The 19,327-nt window shown below is 37.2% G+C and overlaps 1 protein-coding gene and 1 long non-coding RNA gene across 2 annotated transcripts; one reads left to right on the top strand and one right to left on the bottom strand.

Moving 5' to 3' along the window:
* Positions 1-3,178: 3,178 nt before the first annotated feature.
* IL21 (interleukin 21) lies at positions 3,179-10,965 on the bottom strand. Its single transcript, XM_017528227.2, has 5 exons — positions 10,752-10,965; positions 10,609-10,644; positions 5,649-5,804; positions 3,447-3,524; positions 3,179-3,356 (listed from the first exon to the last, which is right to left on the bottom strand). Exons 1-5 carry the CDS (start codon positions 10,926-10,928, stop codon positions 3,306-3,308), a joined length of 498 nt encoding a protein of 165 aa, XP_017383716.1. The 5' UTR covers positions 10,929-10,965; the 3' UTR covers positions 3,179-3,305.
* A 185-nt stretch (positions 10,966-11,150) lies between these two features.
* Positions 11,151-16,796, top strand: LOC108304184. The gene is made up of 3 exons (XR_005200265.1): positions 11,151-11,229; positions 14,179-14,426; positions 16,505-16,796. It is a non-coding gene; the product is annotated as an uncharacterized LOC108304184 (long non-coding RNA).
* Positions 16,797-19,327: the final 2,531 nt, after the last annotated feature.

The following is a 19,327-nucleotide window of genomic DNA, read 5'->3' as shown; positions in this document are numbered from 1 at the left end:
GTGGCCAGGAAATGACAATCATTAGTAAGAAGAGAACAGAAAAGCTAGATAGGATGAACTTGAATGCAGGAGAGAATTTTGTGTAAGAGGTATGGGTGCAATCATGGCAGTGGGCATTAGGAAGAATATCTCTAACTCCTCCTAAACCTGCCATACATTTGGGAGCTGCAAAGGAGTAATATCATTGAGGCAGAGACAGTATCCATTTCAGTGAGAACAGGTGAGAAGAAAAGATCATCTTTACCATGTACATGTAAAAACTATATGCTCCCAGAGACTAAGGATAATCTTTTATTTTCAGTCAGGACTATTGAATTAAGGGTTTCCAGGGAATCACAAAAGACAGTTGTACTGAGTGGGTAGTATTTAATATGATCCAGTCTTAAATAAGAAGCCATAAACATCAACATTTAAAATCAAATATATAATAAATAATTATTAAGTTATAGACTACATAGTTCATATTAGCTAAATTCTCAGATGCATATGTAAATACAACAGAGCAATAATATAGAATAATAATGCTACAATTGTATACAAGCGTCCCAAGAAGACACTTTGAACTAAAATAATAAAGATCATGATTAATTTTCCATGAACTGTCATGACCTACAGTAATATTTCCTTCTCTCCCTCCCTTCCTTCCTTCCTTCCTTCCTTCCTTCCTTCCTTCCTTCCTTCCTTCCTTCCTTCCCTCCTTCCTTTTTTTTTTCTTGGAGCATGTCCCTTGTTCCTGAAGTGAGCTTTGCTACAAATGTTATTGAAATAATATTGAGCAACTGAACATCAGACATGGTAGAAAGTTTTACTTAGAAGTATGATCAGATATTCCTGTAAGAATACCCAGAACTTTCGAGACGCATAGACATTTAAAGCTCTGAAAAAGGAAGAAAAGACATTAGAGATTCAGTCCAGGATTCTCATTCTACAGATAACGAAATGGAAACCTAAACAGCTTAAACAAGTGACCATAATTTCATAGTCAACAAAATTTCAGGTCTCCTGTATTACCGTCCATAGGTGAACAGTTATATTTATGGGCTATCTTTATATTCCTTTCAAGAATTGGCTAAGTCTTGAACCCAGAGCAGTGAAGATGGAGCTGTTGAAATCTCACTGCTTCATCTTGTTTATTTCAATGCATTGCTTTTCTGGGGTGTTGGGGGGCTCTTTATCTGGGTGTTTAAACTTTGTTTAATGAAGGCTCTTAGCCAAACCCTCATTAAATTATTTTTACTTTTAAGATAGAAACCCTGATCAAGGGCCGGGCGCGGTGGCTCACGCCTGTAATCCCAGCACTTTGGGAGGCCGAGGCGGGTGGATCACGAGGTCAAGAGATCAAGACCATCCTGGTCAACATGGTGAAACCCCGTCTCTACTAAAAATACAAAAAATCAGCTGGGCATGGTGGCGCGTGCCTGTAATCCCAGCTACTCAGGAGGCTGAGGCAGAATAATTGCCTGAACCCAGGAGGCGGAGGTTGCGGTCAGCCGAGATCGCGCCATTGCACTCCAGCCTGGGTAACAAGAGTGAAACTCCGTCTCAAAAGGAAAAAAAAAAAAAAAAGAAACCCTGATCAAAATAATTGGAACAGAAATTTTTAACAATAAACATGCCAAAAGAAATATACATTTTAAATATTAAACTACAGTGTCAAAGAAGTTAATAGCTGTAAATTCAGAAACAAGAAATATAGATTCCATCTTTCTCACTATCTTTGTACCTGCTTCTAACTTTTATCCCAACAACCCAGGCTGTCATAGTTGAAACTTAGGCACATTTTATTTATATATTATCATCGGGCAGATAATTCCTTTATAATACATATTCTAAAATGTTAAAACAGAGTACCTTGTTTCTGATGACAAAACATTACTTTTTTTTTCTTTTCCCTGAGTCTACTTGCTGATGATAAAACATTTCATTGAAATTTGATTAAATAATTCTCAATATATCTTTTAGAACTGTAAGTTAATTCTGTGTTTGTTTTAAGCAGATAATTTTTCTTCTCAGAGCATAAAGCATTTCTCATCCCACATCCTCTTGCACATTCACAACTATTTTAACAATAAGAGGTTCTCAAATAGCTTATACCATTCTAGCAAAAATTTTATTTTTCTAGAGTTTTTAACTTCATGTTTAAACAAACTGTGCTGGAGCTGATATGAAATGGCAGCTAGAGTAGGTTGCCTGTTTTTACTACCCAAGTTTGAAAGATTGGATTGTTTATGCGAAAGTTTGTTTTCAGCTTGGACAGGAGTCCTGGCCTCTTGATTTGTCTCCTGATTTTAAAATTACATAGATGATTGAATTTTTCTTATCAAAAGGATTGTAACTAAAAGTGTCCAAAATGCTAAACATGTTTTGAAATTCTGTCAAAGCAGAAGTTTCATTTTAAAAAGAAGGAAGAAAAGAAATGAAGAAGAAAGGAGACAGACATTTGAAGTTATTAGCTAGCTAATACTATGATCATTTTAACAGTTTGAGGAAAGAGCTACAATACTTTTAAAACTCTGTTTAGTTCCAGAAGACAACCTGACATATGTCCCTCTATAGCTTTAAATTACCATTTCCACAAGCTTAAAATGTTAGCTTATAAGGGACTGGGGGCTGGAGGAAGGTAATATTAAATCAACTTCTTAATACTCTATTGCCACTGACTAAGAGTCTATTCCATAAATATATTCATATTTATAGTATTTAATTATTTTTATATACCCCAATAAAGAAGTAAGGCTTCTGTGGCCATCTGGTATCCCCGGTACATAAATAAATTATATATTTATATGTTAGACATTTTGAGATTAAAAAAAAAACTATTCAGATATAAGTTTTTAAACACTCAGTTTTCATTTCCTTAAAAGAATAAAGATGTTAACTTTTCATTTTGCTTTTACATATTTTGCTTCTATGTTTCTATATTTTCAACTTGAATGAAGGTATATATGTTTTAAGTTATGATCATAATAGACCATATTCTGGTGGTAATCAAACTCAAGGTTAATATAAAATCAATACATGTCAAAACCGTATTTTTGGTTAAAAATTTTAGCCTTCTCCTTCAACCAAGAAATGTCAAAGTTGGGCAGTGAGATAAAGTAAAAACTTCAGAAGTCATAGAAATCAATGACATAGAAAATCAGACTATTGCATAGTCATTATGGGGAAATAATCCTGACTTAGCACACTTAAGAGTGTTTTTTCCCATCGCTAATATATTGTACTCCTTCACTTGGAATACCAAGAAATAAGTTTAACTACTATATTAGAGTATGTAACATAGTGTCCAGCTGCAAGTCAGATCCTCAGGAATCTTCACTTCCATGTGTTCTAGAGGAGAGATGTTGATGAATCATCTGTGGAAATAGTATACCATGAGTAACTACGAAGCAAATCTGGACAGGTAAAGATAAATTAGAAAATCAAATGAAATTTAAGGTAGATACCTTTTGGAGAAGTGATTTGAATCTTTCTAGGAATTCTTTGGGTGGTTTTTTCTCATAAGAATCACACGAAGGGCATGTCTAGAAATCGATGAAAAAGTAACAGTCTTCTTTAAATTTTTTTTCTTAGTAAAATGTTTCTTTAAAACTTTTATCGTTAAAAACATACATTATGTTCACTGAAAAACATTTGAGAAATACATAAAACTGCTTGGGAAGTAACAATGGAAAAAGTTCTTGTAATCCCATTCACAGAGATAGGAATCCCACTGCTATGTTTTGCTGTATATTATCTCCATGTTTTGGGTATTTTTAATTATTATGTAATTACATTATTTATACCAACTGATAATTTGCTTATTTATTACATTTAACATATCACAGGCATTTTCTAAGTGTTAAATAGCCTTCAAAAATATGACATATAGTGGATGCTCTGTATTCCAACATAGGATGGAATTTTTACTATTTTTGGACACATAGGTTGTGTCTAACTTTTTTTTTTTTTTTTGAGACAGTCTTGCTCTGTCACCCAGGCTGGAGTGCAGTGATGTGATCTCCACTCACTGCAACCTCCACCTCCTGGGTTCAAGCAATTCTTCTGTGTCAGCCTCCCAAGTAGCTGAAATTACAGGCATGCACCACGGTGCCTGGCTAATTTTTTTGTTTTTAGTAGAGATGGAGTTTCACCATGTTGGCTAGGCTGGTCTCGAACTACTGACCTCAATTGATCCACCTGTCTGGGCCTCCCAAAGTGCTGGGATTACAGGCATGAGCCACCACGCCCAGCCGCATCTAACTTTTTATTTTTGTCTACATTACTCCAAAGAACATCTCTGTAAACAATTTTTCATATACATCTTTGCTTATTTGATAAATTCCTAGAATTACTAAATTAAAGGGGTAAAAAATTTTAAGGTTTCAATGTACATTGTAAAGCGTTTTACCTCTTTTCACTTGGAGCATTCTTATTATAGGGTATTGTTAAAATTTTTAATTGGAGAAAACAGGATTTCCTTGTTTTAATTGGAATTTATGTGATTACTAGGGAGATTGAACAGTTTTTCGTATATGTGTTGCTCATTTACATAATTTTAGAAATTTCTTTGTTTATGTTCTTTGTCTTTATTCCTATCTAGATGCCAAGCCACTGCTTGGTAGTTATTAGCATCTCAATGCCAGTGTGATGTTGTAGTGAGAGCATTTCACTAAAAGGTAGTAGATATAAATAAGTTCTAATTCTCATTCTGACACTATGTATAGAACTTGAAGCTAGTCACTTAACTCGGAGATCTCATTTTCCTCATCTGTAAGATGAAGATGCTTAACTGGAGAGTTTTAAGTTGCTAAACTGCCAATTAATGAGTTTCAAAAATATGTTCAGCTCCTTTCTTTCTGAGGAAAGATTTAGAGGGATAGTTTTCACATGGTCACCTGGCCAAACAACCAAAGGAGATAAGAATCATTTTGATAATGTAATTAAGATTTCATTTAAATCACATGTGGAATTTTTTTGGCGGAGAACTAATTTTAAAAATTTGAGAGTAATTTATTTTATGTGTTTTCCCACTGGCTTTGATTAATCATTGAATTATTCATGTTCTTGAGTATCCACATTGCTCATGAGTTGGCATATACAAGAGGATCTCAGGGCTCCAAAAAGCTAGGGACTGCTAAAATTTCTCAGCCAAGTAATGAGGCCTGCCTATTTTAATTCATTACTGACTCTGCTAATGTACAGGATAGTAATATGATTCAAGAGAGAAGGCGAAGTTTAAGATTTGCCCTAGTCTCTTGTAGGCTCTTTTCTTGTCAGAAAGGATCTATCTCCTGTTAATAAGAACACAAGTTATATGTGACCAAATGAGAGGAAAATATTCCTTAACTCCAAAATCACAGTTGGATTCTATGCCTAATGACTTCCTCACCTTGAGAAGCTATTTTAACACATTCCAGCTGCCAAGGACTACTAGGAAATTAATTGGGTTTCTGAATACTTTCAAGTCTGTGGACTTAAAAGAGTGACCCTACTTCTTAAAATGCACCATGTATAATAAGGCATAACTATAAGTAAGGAAGACACCAGCAGGTCTGGTTACAGGTGTGTGTGTGTGTGTGTGTGTGTGTGTGTGTGTGTGTGTTTATGTAATGCAAGAGATATAGTTTATAAGTACAAATAAGATAGATGACAGATGACAATCTTACTAGTCTGTGTTTCTGTCTTCTCTCTGCTTTTGTGGAAGGTGGTTTCCTCTTCAGCTTTTTAATTGACACATTGATTATCCTTTCATTGTCTCCTGTGTTTGCGGACTTTAGTTGGGCCTTCTGAAAACATGAAAAAGCTGACCACTCACAGTTTGTCTGAAAGAGAAATAATTTGTATATATGTTAACAAACATTATTCGGAAAGTAAAAGATGATTTTCCCAATCCTGTATTTCTATCTCTACTGCAATGTCTTGTGTTACCTTGTTTCAACAGACAAGTGATGAATGATTTCACCTCCTATTTACTCTTTGGGATGGGGAAAAGGGATAATCCCCTGCCTCGCAGATAAGAGAGAAAAGAGCCTCACTTCTTCACAATGCTTTATTCCTGATGCTATACAGAGGACCATTTTGATCTCTGGGTGGTGGACAAGACCTTTGTGTTTTATAGGGGAGCATTAGTTCGGTTTAGGAGCGCATTTGCTGAATTATGAGGCTGTAAAACTTACACTGTGACTAGTGGCAGCTTTGGGTAAATTATGTTGTAGTTTGAAGAAGAATATTTTTCATTTGTTTGCAGTTTCTATAATGTACCTATCATGACATGTCTTCAGCCGCATTTTATTCTGCACAGCACCAGGCATAGTGTGTTGCCAGTGAATGATCAATATATATTTGTGAAGTTAACATAACATGAAGTAAATGAATTAAAGACCCTCCTTTGGGGAAAGGAAGCAGATACCTATCTCTGATGGCATATTTTACATCTAAGATTTAATACACTTGCCATAGATCACACATGACTTTTCTAAAACCCTTTTCATACTCTCAGCTCAGTTAGGGTAGGATTCTGCCTGAATCAAGCAGTTGAGGAACAATTTGAGGCTTGCCCAACCAATGGGAGGGAAGGTCATTTCTTAGAAGGTAAGAGTAGGGTCTCGGAGAATGGAGGAGTGGACAAAATAAGCATCAAACACTTATCTCTTGGTTTGGCAAAATAACTAATGACTAACAAATAAGCCAAAATCTTAGCAATCAAACTGGAAAGGAAATGGAATTTACTGGAAGAACCAAATATATACTGACTTGTTGAAAACATGTTTAATGCTGATCGAAAAGCTCATATCCAATTTATTTGTATCCGATTTACTTTTTTCTTTCGGAAAACGTGTGGCCAGGCATGGTGGCTCACGCCTGTAATTTCAACACTTTGGGAGGGTGAGGCAGGTGGATCACAAGGTCAGGAGTTCAAGACCAGCCTGGGCAAAATGGTGAAATCCCGTCTTTACTAAAAATACAAAAATTAACTGGGCGCAGTGGTGGGCACCTGTAATCCCAGCTACTCAGGAGGCTGAGGCAGGAAAATCACTTGAACTCGGAGGCAAAGTTTGCAGTGAGCCGAGATTGCACCACTGCACTCCAGCCTGGGCAACAGAGTGAGACTCCATCTCAAAAAAGAAAAAAAAATTGTGTATATGATGCTATTTTACCCCTGAAGTTGATATATTTTCATTTCAGTAATACATATGGAAGTGACTACCTTATAACCAGAAACCTCAATCCCTCCCAGTCCCTACAAAGGCAGGCCTATACGTAACAATATTACCTGAGTCTTCTTAGGGACAATCAGCTGAACACAGCATCTGGCCTGCTTTGCATTTTCCAACCCATATGCTTACCCAGTATGAATGTTGATTAATAACATGCATCTCTAAGATACAAACCTATCAGGTTCACTTTGCATATATAGCCACAAGCCGAGAACCAGCTTATCTGGTTTCCTTATATCAGGGCAGATTGCCTCTCATAAGGGCAAGGTGGTGTCCTTTCCATATGTTTGCCAAAATGCTTATTTAATAGAAACTATTTATAAATGTTCATTATAGCACTTTTTTTCCTTGAAAACCACACGTTCATGTTTGTTGAAGTTTTTTCTTTTCTCTTCTTTTTGACCACAACCGGCTTAACTTACTGGAAAAAAATAATATTCATATTTAAAGAGGTAAATTTTCCAGCTGAAACTGAAAATACTGACTGCTTCATCCGTGATGATCTGAAAAACCAGCATTTCTCACAGCGGCTCATTTTGCTGAGTTAACATTTACATGTGTATGCTGAAAGAAAATTAGGTTCCAAAGAAGTAGAGGGGCCCTGCCAAATGAACTCCCTTGAGACAATATTGCCAGGAATGGTCAGTACCAGTACTCAAAGCACTGAAATTGTACAACTACAATTTCAGTTCTAAAAACAACTGAAATTTTTTTCTGAAAGCCTTTGAATGGCACCTGGACACTGACGCCCATATTGACTGGGCTATGCTTTCTCTCCCACCCTTCCTGTTTACCTGTGTTAATAGACAATGGTGTTTTGTTTTCTTTTGTTCTGCAAGCAGCAGAGATGTGTCTAGCAGTGTGGTCCAGGATAAATAACTGTTGGAATTGGTTTTATATATACATCAAAGTTAGCCTCAAAAGAGGAAAAGAAGCAGAGGGGCTGTCACTGCTAAACTGCCTTAAGGGTATACTGAGAAGGAGAATGAAAAGATTAACCTTGATTTAGGCAGCCTCAGGTGCCCTAAAGGAGTCTACAGGATGCCCAGGCCCATATTTAGCACCATCTGGAAGCATAACCATTACTTTCCTTTGCTATGCCTTGGTGACGGCAGATTCCAAAGGAAAGGCTTTGTTTCCCTCATGCTTTAATATATGAGAACATCAGGAGTTTTCTGCTCCTACGTTAGTTTTGCAGACTAGAAGGAATGGTAGTGAAGTCAGAGCAAGAATTAACAAACCATTCCTTTCTTCAGCTGAAAAACAAGTCAAACGCTGCTTTTGCGAGGAGTCACACTGGCTTTGTTGTTTTGCAATTGAATATTTGAAAATTTTTACCTCCTTTTGCAGAAACAGGATGTCTCACTGTTTTGCCCAGGTTGGTCTCAAACTCCTGACCTCAAGCAATCCTCCAACTTTGGCTTTCCAAATGGATTGCAGGCATTGGGATTACAGGCAAGAGCCACCTCATCCACCTGCGACCTATTTTTTACATTTTTTTTCCTTTAGCAAAGAAAGCCCTGGCCATTCATACTAAGAAGTCTTGCTAATTAGACAAGATTACCTTTGTCCTACACACAAACTAGGTTTATATCAGGGTTTCTCAACAGTGACACTATTGACACTGGGGGCTAGATAATTCTTTGCTGTCAGGGATGTCTTCTGCATTCTAGAATGTTTAGTGCCTGGCTTCTACCTACTAGATACCAGGAGCATCCCCATTTCTACCTCCAAGTGTGATAACCAGAAATTTTTCCAGCCAATGCCAAATGTTTTCTGGGGTACAAAAACTACCACCGGTTGACAAAGTGGTTTTATGATTAGACGGAAAGGAAAAGAAGAAAAAAAAGCTGTCTGGCTAGGCCAATTAGAGATCTTAGATAATTACTATATACATGCAACATTAGATGGTTTTATTTTCATTAAACTTTTTAATTTTTTTAAATCTCTTACAGACCCTGCTTTGATGCTAGCTTGATATAATGCTAACGTGGCCTTGAACTATTTCTTCCTTCCTGAGTTTGCCTACTAGTATAACTTAAAGATCTAAGTTACACTATTACTCATTACATCATAGCTAGAATTGCTTCATCAGATTATCAGGTAAATATAGTATCACTGAGACAAAATTCTCTCATTATGATGTAAGATAAAAAAAAATATTTCATTAACAACACATATAAAGCAAGTACCCTTTGGTTCAACTCAGGTTAGAAAGTGGAATATCTTTTCTATTTCTTATTTTGCAAGTTATAGACTACAGCCAGGAAACTCTGGAAAGGACTCTAACCATAACAGTTAAACAAGTTTCGTGAGATGCTAGAAATGTATGTTTTCGTAATTAGGCACATTGATTAAGAAATATTTTCACTTATTGGAAAAGTCTTTCCAATAAGCTGAATGTGCTACTTTCATTTTAGATGCTGCTTATTAGAAAAGGACCTAGTAAATGAGAGTGGTTAGGTTCAGAGCTAGAGAGTGAATTTTAGAGAAAAGCAATAGTTGTGACTCATTCACTTTCTAAACTTTTACACATAGTCATTTACGATAAGTGTTTTCTTTGCAATGTATCTTCTTAAGTGGTGAGACTTAAGAAGTCAATTACTGGTAGCACTTTTATAGTTATTCTAATTTATGCAATTAAAGGTCTGTGACAATGAAAACATTTCCCCAATTGCATTTATACTTTCAGGGTACCAGACCAGAAGATCAGATCACAGAAGTTCATGGAGAAAAAGACCAGCGGACAGCACTCTTGAGCTATATGCCAGGCCAGTTCTTCCTGGAATTCTAATGGATTTAAATGGCTTAAGAGACGGGATGAATTGTTGAAAATGGTTCTTTCAAAAGACCTCACGGAAGGCCAAAGACAAGATTCACTGAGGCCAAGGTATATGTGAATTATATTCCAAAGGATGGCTTTGCTTTGATTTCCACACCACCATTTCTCCATGCTGTCCCTGTAATCTAATTCTTTCTTTTTTTATCTTGTTATTAAAAGGTTAATTCCGCTTCCTATGGTATGTATCTATGTTTCTTAAGTAGGATAACAAAGAAGGCTTAAGAGCTTTTCTGCCCAAGGCCTCTTAAAAAGTAACTAGCTGTGCATTGTTCAGAAACTGATTATAGATTTCTAGTTTTGTTATTCTGTCTCAGCAATACTACTAAGGAGTACTCTTAAAGATTCTTGAAGATAAATATAGTTTATGAAAAATATAATATTGCATTTTATTAGCTGGTTTTTGGTAAATCAGTGAATAAACAAAATATAAATAAATATTTTATCAATTATTAGACTGCTAAATTCATTAAAATTCAGTATGCTCCTATATAATCATGCTAATGCCTTTCATATTGGATTTACAAGCATGTCAAATGTATTTTCAGAAATAAATTCAACTAGTCTTACCTCTACATCTTCTGGAGCTGGCAGAAATTCGGGGTCCTAGAGCAAAAGAAAAGTTATTCTGAGTTATTTTTATAAGTCAAAACCTCCTTTTATATTAATTGAAAAGTATGATTTCAATTTTTTGGTGACAAATATGGTCTTACCAAGTCATTCACATAACTTTTCAGCTGATCAACAATATCTATAAGTTGACGCATTCTAATCATGTGGCGATCTTGACCTTGGGAACTTGATTTATGGACCAATGTACCCAAGAAGATGACTATCAGACAGATGACTATCCTTTCCATGTTGCCAGGACTGGATCTCATAAGTACCATTAGTAGAGCAAGACCTTGGTCTCGTTTTCACTTCAGCTTGAATGAGAACAGATTGCCAGTTAAGCTACCTATTTATTCATCCTTCAGGGAGAGGTAAAGCCCTCCCATTGCAGCCTGGAAATCTTCGTAAAATGGATGAATGTGAGTAACTCTTTTTTCTTTTCCACTGGCTAGGTATACGTGTGCATGTGCTAATGTGTGGGGGCAGGGATTGATGGAGTCAACGAAATGTGCCCTATCTGCACCTTTGACAGGAAAAAGAGAGAATGGGTGAATTCCAATTTTCAGCATGAATTAAAAAGTATGTATAGGTACTATAAGACTTCAAAAAAGTAAACAAAAACACTTTGATTTCTTTTTCTCAACCTCCCCTGGCATCTTACCTGTTCTCTCTGATAGTCATAAGGGCACTTTGATAATGAGTAAAGGCAACATGTACTTTCATGCAGGACTTTTTCTTATGGTAATAATTATGTCTTTTGACTAAAATCATCCAGTATTCCATCATAAAAGTAGGAGGAGAGGCTATCTTTTAGGAAATTTTAAATAAAGAGGTATTTTCCAAATTTGCAAGAATATTTTAGGTTAAGTTTCAAGAGTTTAAAATAGAATTTGCTTCCAACTGTTCACCAAAGCATCTTTAACTAAACATTTATTTTGGCTTCTGACATGTTACTTAACAATCTGATTTATTAATATTATAATTGACTCTAAGGGACTCTATAGAAATTCTGTCCTTCTCAAACAAGATCTCACTCTACCATTATCTAAAAAATTATCTAATATCCATCTCTTCTATATAATACATCAATTAAATGAGTGAAACTTACTAATGCTCAATCTTGTCCAAACCAAAAATATTTCCAATCAGCAAAATAAAATATACCCATAAATGATTCATTTTCTCTTATGGTAGTATTACTTTGTTCTGTTAGATACTGTTTCCTCTGGGTGTGAGCAACATATTTCTAACTGCATCTGTGACCGGGTAGAGGTTAATTAAAGACCTAAAATCCAGAAATGGTTTTATCATCCTTTCTTCTGCTTCTCTTGTCCCTGCGACTCTAACCCATTTGAGAAAGTTGAATATAATATTCTAGCTAGAAAGTCATGTACCATAATTAGTTAGGTCATATAAATAAAACTCTTGACTATGGATTTTATTTATTCATTCATTTATTTCATTACATACTTTAGAATACCATACTTTATTCTAGACTGTTATGTAGCCAAGAAAAATTGGAGTTTTGACTTGATTTGCTCTGTAGTTGACTAATCTTTTTATTATAGAATGTCTATTCAAGAGTATACAGGTTTTGCCTTACATAGTAGGCAAGAGTTCATACAATATGATCAAGAATTCCTCCATGTAATAGTTATATTCTATAGGACAGGGTTCTGCACAAACTTATGAATGCATGTGGACAAAGGGTTGCACTTGGTGCCTCCACATTGCCTGTATGGTCTTTGTACATGCTCTCCTAATCCACCTGAACAGATATGCATCTCCTTGAATACACTTACAGTGGTTAGGAGGTCATTTTCTAAAGCTTGAGGTCAAATCCAGGTTCTACCAATTAATAGCACATATGATCCTGTGTGTGTAATTGCAAAAGGAAGATAAGTACAGAATCTAATCATAAGGTTGTGATGAGATTAGATGAGACAAAAAGGCTAAGTATAGCATGTGATAACATCCCAGGAGGTTCGCATGCTAATCATGGATGAGGATGAAGGGGAAAACTTAAAGAAGCATAGGGAGGCTAAACTGATCAGAGAAGGAACAGAATGGACAGGTCAGTGTTCAGCCAGAATACATGGTTGTAGTTGTACTGGTGGTTTAAAAAAGAAAAAAAGCCAAAGATCTTTTGTATTGCCTGGAGAGAACCATTGCTTCTGGCCCTGGAGTGACTCACCACTATGTTAGACATCCCAGTCCCTCCCTGAGACATCCCAACCCTCTCCATAATCCATCTACGAGTGCATCAGGGGTTTCAGAGTCTTGCTCCAGCACTATGACCAGAAGCCTTTCTGAAAGTTGGAATTTCTACCTTAAATGGCACATTAGTTTTTAAGCATTTTGGATATCATCTCTGGTGTGACAGATTTACTAATGCCCCAAAGATATCCATGCCCTAATCCCTGGAACCTGTGAAAATGTTACCTTACATGACAAAGGGGACTTTGCTGATGTGAATAAATTAAAGATTTTGAGATGGGAAGATTATTCTGGATTATCCTGTGGGCCCAATGCAATCACAGGAGCCTTTATAACAGGAAGACAGGAGGGTCAAAGTAAAAGAAGGAGCTGTGATGTCAGAGGTGGAAGTTGGAGTGATGTGGGGCCAGAAGCCAAGGAATACAGGTGGCTTCTAGAGTCTGGGAAAAGTAAGAAACAGATTCTTCCATGGAGCCTTCGAAAAGAATGCAGCCCTGCCAACACCTTGACTTTAGTCCCATAACGCTCATTTTGAGTTATTACTTCTGACCTTCAGAAATGTAAGGTAATAAATGCATGCTGTTTTGTCCTTACTTGAAAAGACGCCCATCTCTTTGAAGTGTTTATGGTAATTTGTTACAGCAGCAGTAGGAAAGTAACATACATAGGTATGGGATTCTTAATCTTGGGGGGAAAAAGTAGGAAAAGTGGGAAAGAGAGGAAAGGGTGATAAGAAAAAAAGATCCAGCAAAGGTTGGAATTTGGTTGGGCTTTGGGGAGGTGCAGGTAGAGGATATAAAGAAGTATGGACAAAGGAGGGAAGTATGATTAGTGTAGCTGCCACATGGTATGGACTTCAGGGATAAAAAACCTATAGTGAGGATGTTCCAGAAAGTCTGGTGTGTGTTGTAAAAGCTCCTTCCTAGCCCTGAGAAAACTTCACTCAGGATTGACAGCATGGTTCAAAGTTATGGATCCCAATTTGCATTTCATTTGAATTCATCACTGTGTGGAGATGAACCTTAGGGTGGGAGCAAGGAGGCCCAAAAGTATTTGAGCCACTAGGCAAAGTAAATTATTCACTGCTCAGAAATATTAACGTTATTGCTACCTTTACAGCATCATATCATTGGGGTTTGAAGGGCTGCTTACTCTTTAAATTATAATTATTTTTATAATCTGAGTACAATCACTCCTGCTATAAGGCTCATTTTGAAAATGATAATATATTCCAATGGGATTAATATATCAATGAACAATTTGAATATAACAAGAACTTTGTGTTTCCTTATGTTTAATTTTATCCGCAAGAAATGCTAGATGAATAAAGAAAACTGCATCCAACTGAACTGAGCCATGTAGGAATACATAAGATGTCGTCATACCTCCAACAGTCACCAACATCCTCAGTTCACGCATGTATAATGAGCCACACCCATCTACATCTGGCGTCACAATTTTCCATCCCAGAGAACTCTCCTTCGCCACGTCTCAGGAACTCACAAACTGTAACCCTCCCAACACCCAACTCCATGAACAAACTTCAAGTCTTTTTCTAGGTAAAACAATGTATTTATTCTAGCATTTGTGTATTTCTTAACCATTTAACATGTCTAAAGCAGCTGTCTTTTTAAATTAGGTTGCTATCTTCTTTTTTAGTGTCACTGATGAAGTTTTTGAGTGCTGTGCTCCTAATCTCATTTTCCTGTAAGCGTGTGGTTTTTGAGTTTATGATTTTGTATAGTGCAGTGATTTTTGAAACGTGTGTCACATTATGGCAGAATTCTCTGTCTTTTGTCTCAAAATGTCACACTTAAGCCCCAACAGTGACTACTTTTATCCAGGCAAAAAAACACGACTAAAATATAGAATTTATTCTTAAGGTAGGAAATAAAAGGGAGAGAAAGAGAAAGGGAAGAGGAAGGGAGAGACAATTAAAAAGAATTTGTCATTTCTACGCATGGCCCATCTGAGGTACTTAAACACCCCGGTGTCCATTTCTTCCTTGGTCCTTTCCTGTTAACACATGGGGGCTTAGCTTGGCATCTGTGGATTTCCCGGGTTCCATACATGTGCTTCAGAGATTCCCTAACCTCCTGCAATTACTTGCAAAATTTTGTATTGCTATTGTGAGCAGAAGAAAATCTTAAATCTCATCAGCTTCTCAGTGGAAATGTCATGCAACTGCTGTTTGTTTTCCAGCCCCCAGAGACTTTGGTAAAGGGTTATGCAAACTGTGTTTTTTCAGCATGTGCACACCATCAGGCATAAGTGTGGCAGCTCCAGAATGTCTATAAAGGAGTGGCTGAGAGTCAGCAGCTTGGCTGGAAGCCACACTTGAATAGCAAGCAAACCGCTTTTACTTACCTTCCAGGTCTATTTGGTACCTTGGAATAGAGTGATGAGTTTTACTAGATATATGCTTTCCAGGAATATAATCAAGGTCGTCACTGTGAAAGTATAAAACTTTCGTCATTTACCCAAGGGGATTCATGGACACATTTTAAGAATTTTCTTTAATGGACTGTGTTTATAGAACACCTTGTCAGGGCAGAAATGAGGCCAGGGAACTAATGAGGTGGAAGTCTGAAGAGGAAGGGTTTTGCATGGGAAAACTGTGCCAGGTCTAAAACTGAGCTGAACACCCCCAACTCCCTGGCCCGTCCTCATGGTTCTTCCTGTGATCCCTGCGGGGTGAATAACCCTTTTCTGTTTTCACTGGCTTTTGCCCCTCATGGGTAGAATTAGATGTTCTGCATGGCAAACTGTGGGAAGAGAGGCCTCCAGTGTTTAGAGTAATATTAAGTTATTATCATGTGTACCACTACTTTTAATGCATATTAAAGGTACTCAGACAGGTGGCTTGTCTCTGGGCTGGTATGAGCTTTACATCGGTCTCTGTCAAACTAGAAGAAAAATGTCACTAAAATAATTCAAGACAATTTTTGTACTTTCCAACAATGTTCAGGTAACAGCTGATAATAATTTGTTTGACTTGATGGAGAAAATTTGAACGAGGAAAATCCTCAAGGACTTGCCAAAATCCCTTCTGTAAAATCTTCCTTAAGGAAGTTTAAACACTCCTACTCTCTCTTCTCCCATTCTTTTGAACTCACTGCATGTATTGATATCGCTGACTTAATTTCTTTTCTAGAACATATGTGAAAGTAAGAGTGTGTATATGTAACCCATTATGTACATAACAAAAAAAAATCCTTCTGATATTCAAATTTCATGACTCCAGATCACTACTGTGCATTCTAAGAAGGCCAGGGACTCATGGAGACCAAAGGATCAGTCCTGGTCATTTTTGAGAAAAACAAGAGAAAAACAAGAGCCATCTCGGGCCCCACATTCTCTAGCTCTTGATTGGTATCACTGGCAGCCCTACCATCTGGTGGTCAGTGTGTTGCAGCAGAGGGTCACTCACTGATGCTGCTTATCAACAGCACCTTTTCTGTGGGGAGTGCAGTCCTCTATTCTGCTAGTAGACTCAGGTGGGTCGAAGACTGGGTTCGTGAAGGACAGATCTCTTTGCTAACATTCACACAAAGTCATTGTTTGGAAGCACAGTCCTGCTTCTGAAGTGCTGGGTCCAGAGGAGTTCTAGCAATAGCCACATGGGTCTTCTCCTCAGGTCTTGGCTCCAACATGGATACCCAGCAGGGAGGCTAGAGATCAGATGTCCTTCATTCCATGACCGCCAGGCCTAGAAGATAGAGACAGAGCATTGGAACATCTGCACTCTTCAACCTGGGTCCACAGGTGAGACAAGTTTCATCAGCCTCTCCAGCTTCCTTTTTTTCACTCAACCTATGTCAGGGACAGCAGTTCATACAGGATTCACACAGGGATATTTCACTAGATTAATATTGGGGAGATCCAGTCTTATACCACACTCGGGGGTGGGGAGGACAAGCGACCACAGAATCCTGAAATGGCTTCTGAGCCATCAGAAGTCAATGTGCTCACTACAGTTTCAGTGTTGAATGTTTTATTTTACTTCAATTCTTTAAATATGGTTTCTCCACATACAGTGTGCATGGTAGTTCTAAAAACAAGAATAAATAATTAACAAAGGAAACACAGACTCTGTGAGATTTGCCCACTGGGCTCCAAGACTGCCCTGAAATCACCCTTTAAACAGAGAGATAGTTATACCCGATAGACTCTTTTGCTGCTAATAATGGGAAATGGGATTCCTCTTTCTGAGAAAAGACTTTTGGCCAATCAAAAAGATAATATTAATAAATATTCTAGCAAACACTTTTGTACCTAAGTGCTTTATAGATATAGTCTCATTTAAAGCAACAACCATGAGAAATAGATATTATGATTATGCCTCTTTACTACCGAAGCACAAAGACGATAAGGAAGACATTGAAGTGATTGGAAGAACTACCTCCAGAGCCTGACGACTTCTCTCTATAGCAGGAAACTGCCTCCATTGCTGATGTTGTTGATGTTGATGTTCTGTTTCATTGCTGATGAAACAGAACAGCCCGTGTGGTTAGTTAATGAGATTCCATAATGGGACTGGACCTCAATGAAGATGTTCCTGACGTGGTTTGGGGTAAAAAGGGGAGTCTGTTTGCAGAATTATTGTTGATAATATCTAGAATTTAAATGTAATCTTTTCTGGGTTAATTAAATAAAATAATCAGCTTCTCATCTGGGCCAGAATATCCAATTGCTTCTCTTTCATTGACTTTAACTGGTGACAACCTGGTCCAGTGTAAGACCTAATAATAATTTTCTAGTGTTTTATATCCATAAAGGAAGAGATAAAGAAATGAATAAACTTCTGCAGTCATTTGGGTCTTGAATAGCATAGACAAAAGCAATCAGGAAATCAGTTATCTTGACAGGAAAGGGCAAAAATATGACTTAGTTATTTACATTTTTAAATCAATTATTATTCATTTTCCATGTTTTTCAAGCCTTTTCACAGTTATGAGAATATCGCAACACTCACTGTTTGCTCCACTTAACTCTCAGAACTTTAAAATACACACCAAGGGGGAAATCAGTACAAAAGAAGAAGGAAAAATGAGGAATACAAAAGAAACATGCTTATAACAAGCATCAACTAAAAGTAAATTTTCATGAAATTAAGAGATAAATGATTCAATGATTTTGGATATTGGCAGTTAAGTCATCACAGGTCAGATTAGCGTATTTAGCCAAAGCTGTTCATCATCAGTATCTGCATCAACCAGAAGCTTTAATGACATGACAGGGATGAAGAACTCTCTGGCCCTTGAGTTGATTTATCCAGCTCTCAGAACCACTGCTCTGGTCATTGCTACTGTGTTCAGATAACTATTTTTAATGGCGTTGGTGTTCAGGTCAACATTTAGAAATGTTTACATTTAGGTCTTAGAAATGTCAGGATTACAGAGGCTGAGGAAGGTCAATGGTAATCATTAAGAATGATGACTGCAGGCTGGGCGAAATGGCTCACACCTGTAATCCTAGCACTTTGGGAGGCCGAGGCAGGCGGATCACCTGAGGTCAGGAGTTCGAGACCAGCCTGACCAACATGGAGAAATCCTGTCTCTCCTAAGAAAAATAATAATAATAATACAAAAATAGCTGGACGTGGTGATGCGTGCCTATAATCCCAGCTACTTAGCTACTCAGGAGGCTGAGGCAGGAGAATCACTTGAATCCAGGAGGCGGAGGTTGCAGTGAGCTGAGATCATGCCACTGCCCTCCAGCCTGGACAACAAGAGCAAAACTCCTCTGTCTCAAAAAACAACAACAACAAAAAAAGAATGATGACTGCTAGCAGACCACCATCCAAGGGAGCCACAGACCTGGCAAAGTTCTGCTTTTCCGCCTCCCTCTCCCTTTGTCTTCCTCCTGCTTCCTCTCTGGGTCTCTCACCTTTTCTTCCTTCCTCTTTTGTTTCTCATTCCTCCCAGATTTCTTCTCCTCTTCTCTTTCCTTCACTTTTTTTCTTCCACTTTGTTTCTATTCAAATCTGCATACCAGGAAACTAAAACATATTTTAATTGTAATTATTTTATTAAATAAAGCTTTCTAGCCTCTAAATAGTTGTTTAAAGTAAAACGAATTGGATACTATAATCTCTCTAAGCACTAGAAAGAGGCTCTTTCAAATGACTTTTGGTATTTGATCTTTGGGTTCTATTTTTCCTCCATTGAATCAATGATCAAAGGAGGAAAAACAAATAACATCTTCTAATTTATTATGTCAGAAAAAACTGTAAAGAGACAATATCTGCTTAGTAACCAGGGGAAAGATAATTTGAGAATATCCTGCTTACTTTCTGAATCTCTAAGGAGCAATTTTATTTCAGAAAATATTATCTTACCTGTTGTCAGTTGTTCTCTGTGTCAAAGCTCTCTGAGTTGCCACAACCATGGGCTTCTGTGGAAACTGCCTTGTTAGCTCCTATTGCACATAACGCATACCAAGCCTGAGTTATTCACAT

The sequence above is a fragment of the Cebus imitator genome, unplaced genomic scaffold, assembly GCF_001604975.1.
Source record: "Cebus imitator isolate Cc_AM_T3 unplaced genomic scaffold, Cebus_imitator-1.0 Scaffold53, whole genome shotgun sequence".
Taxonomy (NCBI): domain Eukaryota; kingdom Metazoa; phylum Chordata; class Mammalia; order Primates; family Cebidae; genus Cebus; species Cebus imitator.
This window is presented reverse-complemented; position numbering and strand designations above follow the sequence as displayed.

Excerpts from the sequence above, each read along its gene's own strand:
- IL21 (XM_017528227.2), bottom strand. The coding sequence starts at position 10,928 with ATGGTACTTATGAGATCCAGTCCTGGCAACATGGAAAGGATAGTCATC. Across the intron at positions 10,645-10,751 it reads AAAGTTATGTGAATGACTTG|GACCCCGAATTTCTGCCAGC; the intron begins GTAAGACCATAT and ends CTTTTGCTCTAG. Across the intron at positions 3,357-3,446 it reads TCAAATCACTTCTCCAAAAG|ATGATTCATCAACATCTCTC; the intron begins GTATCTACCTTA and ends CTATTTCCACAG.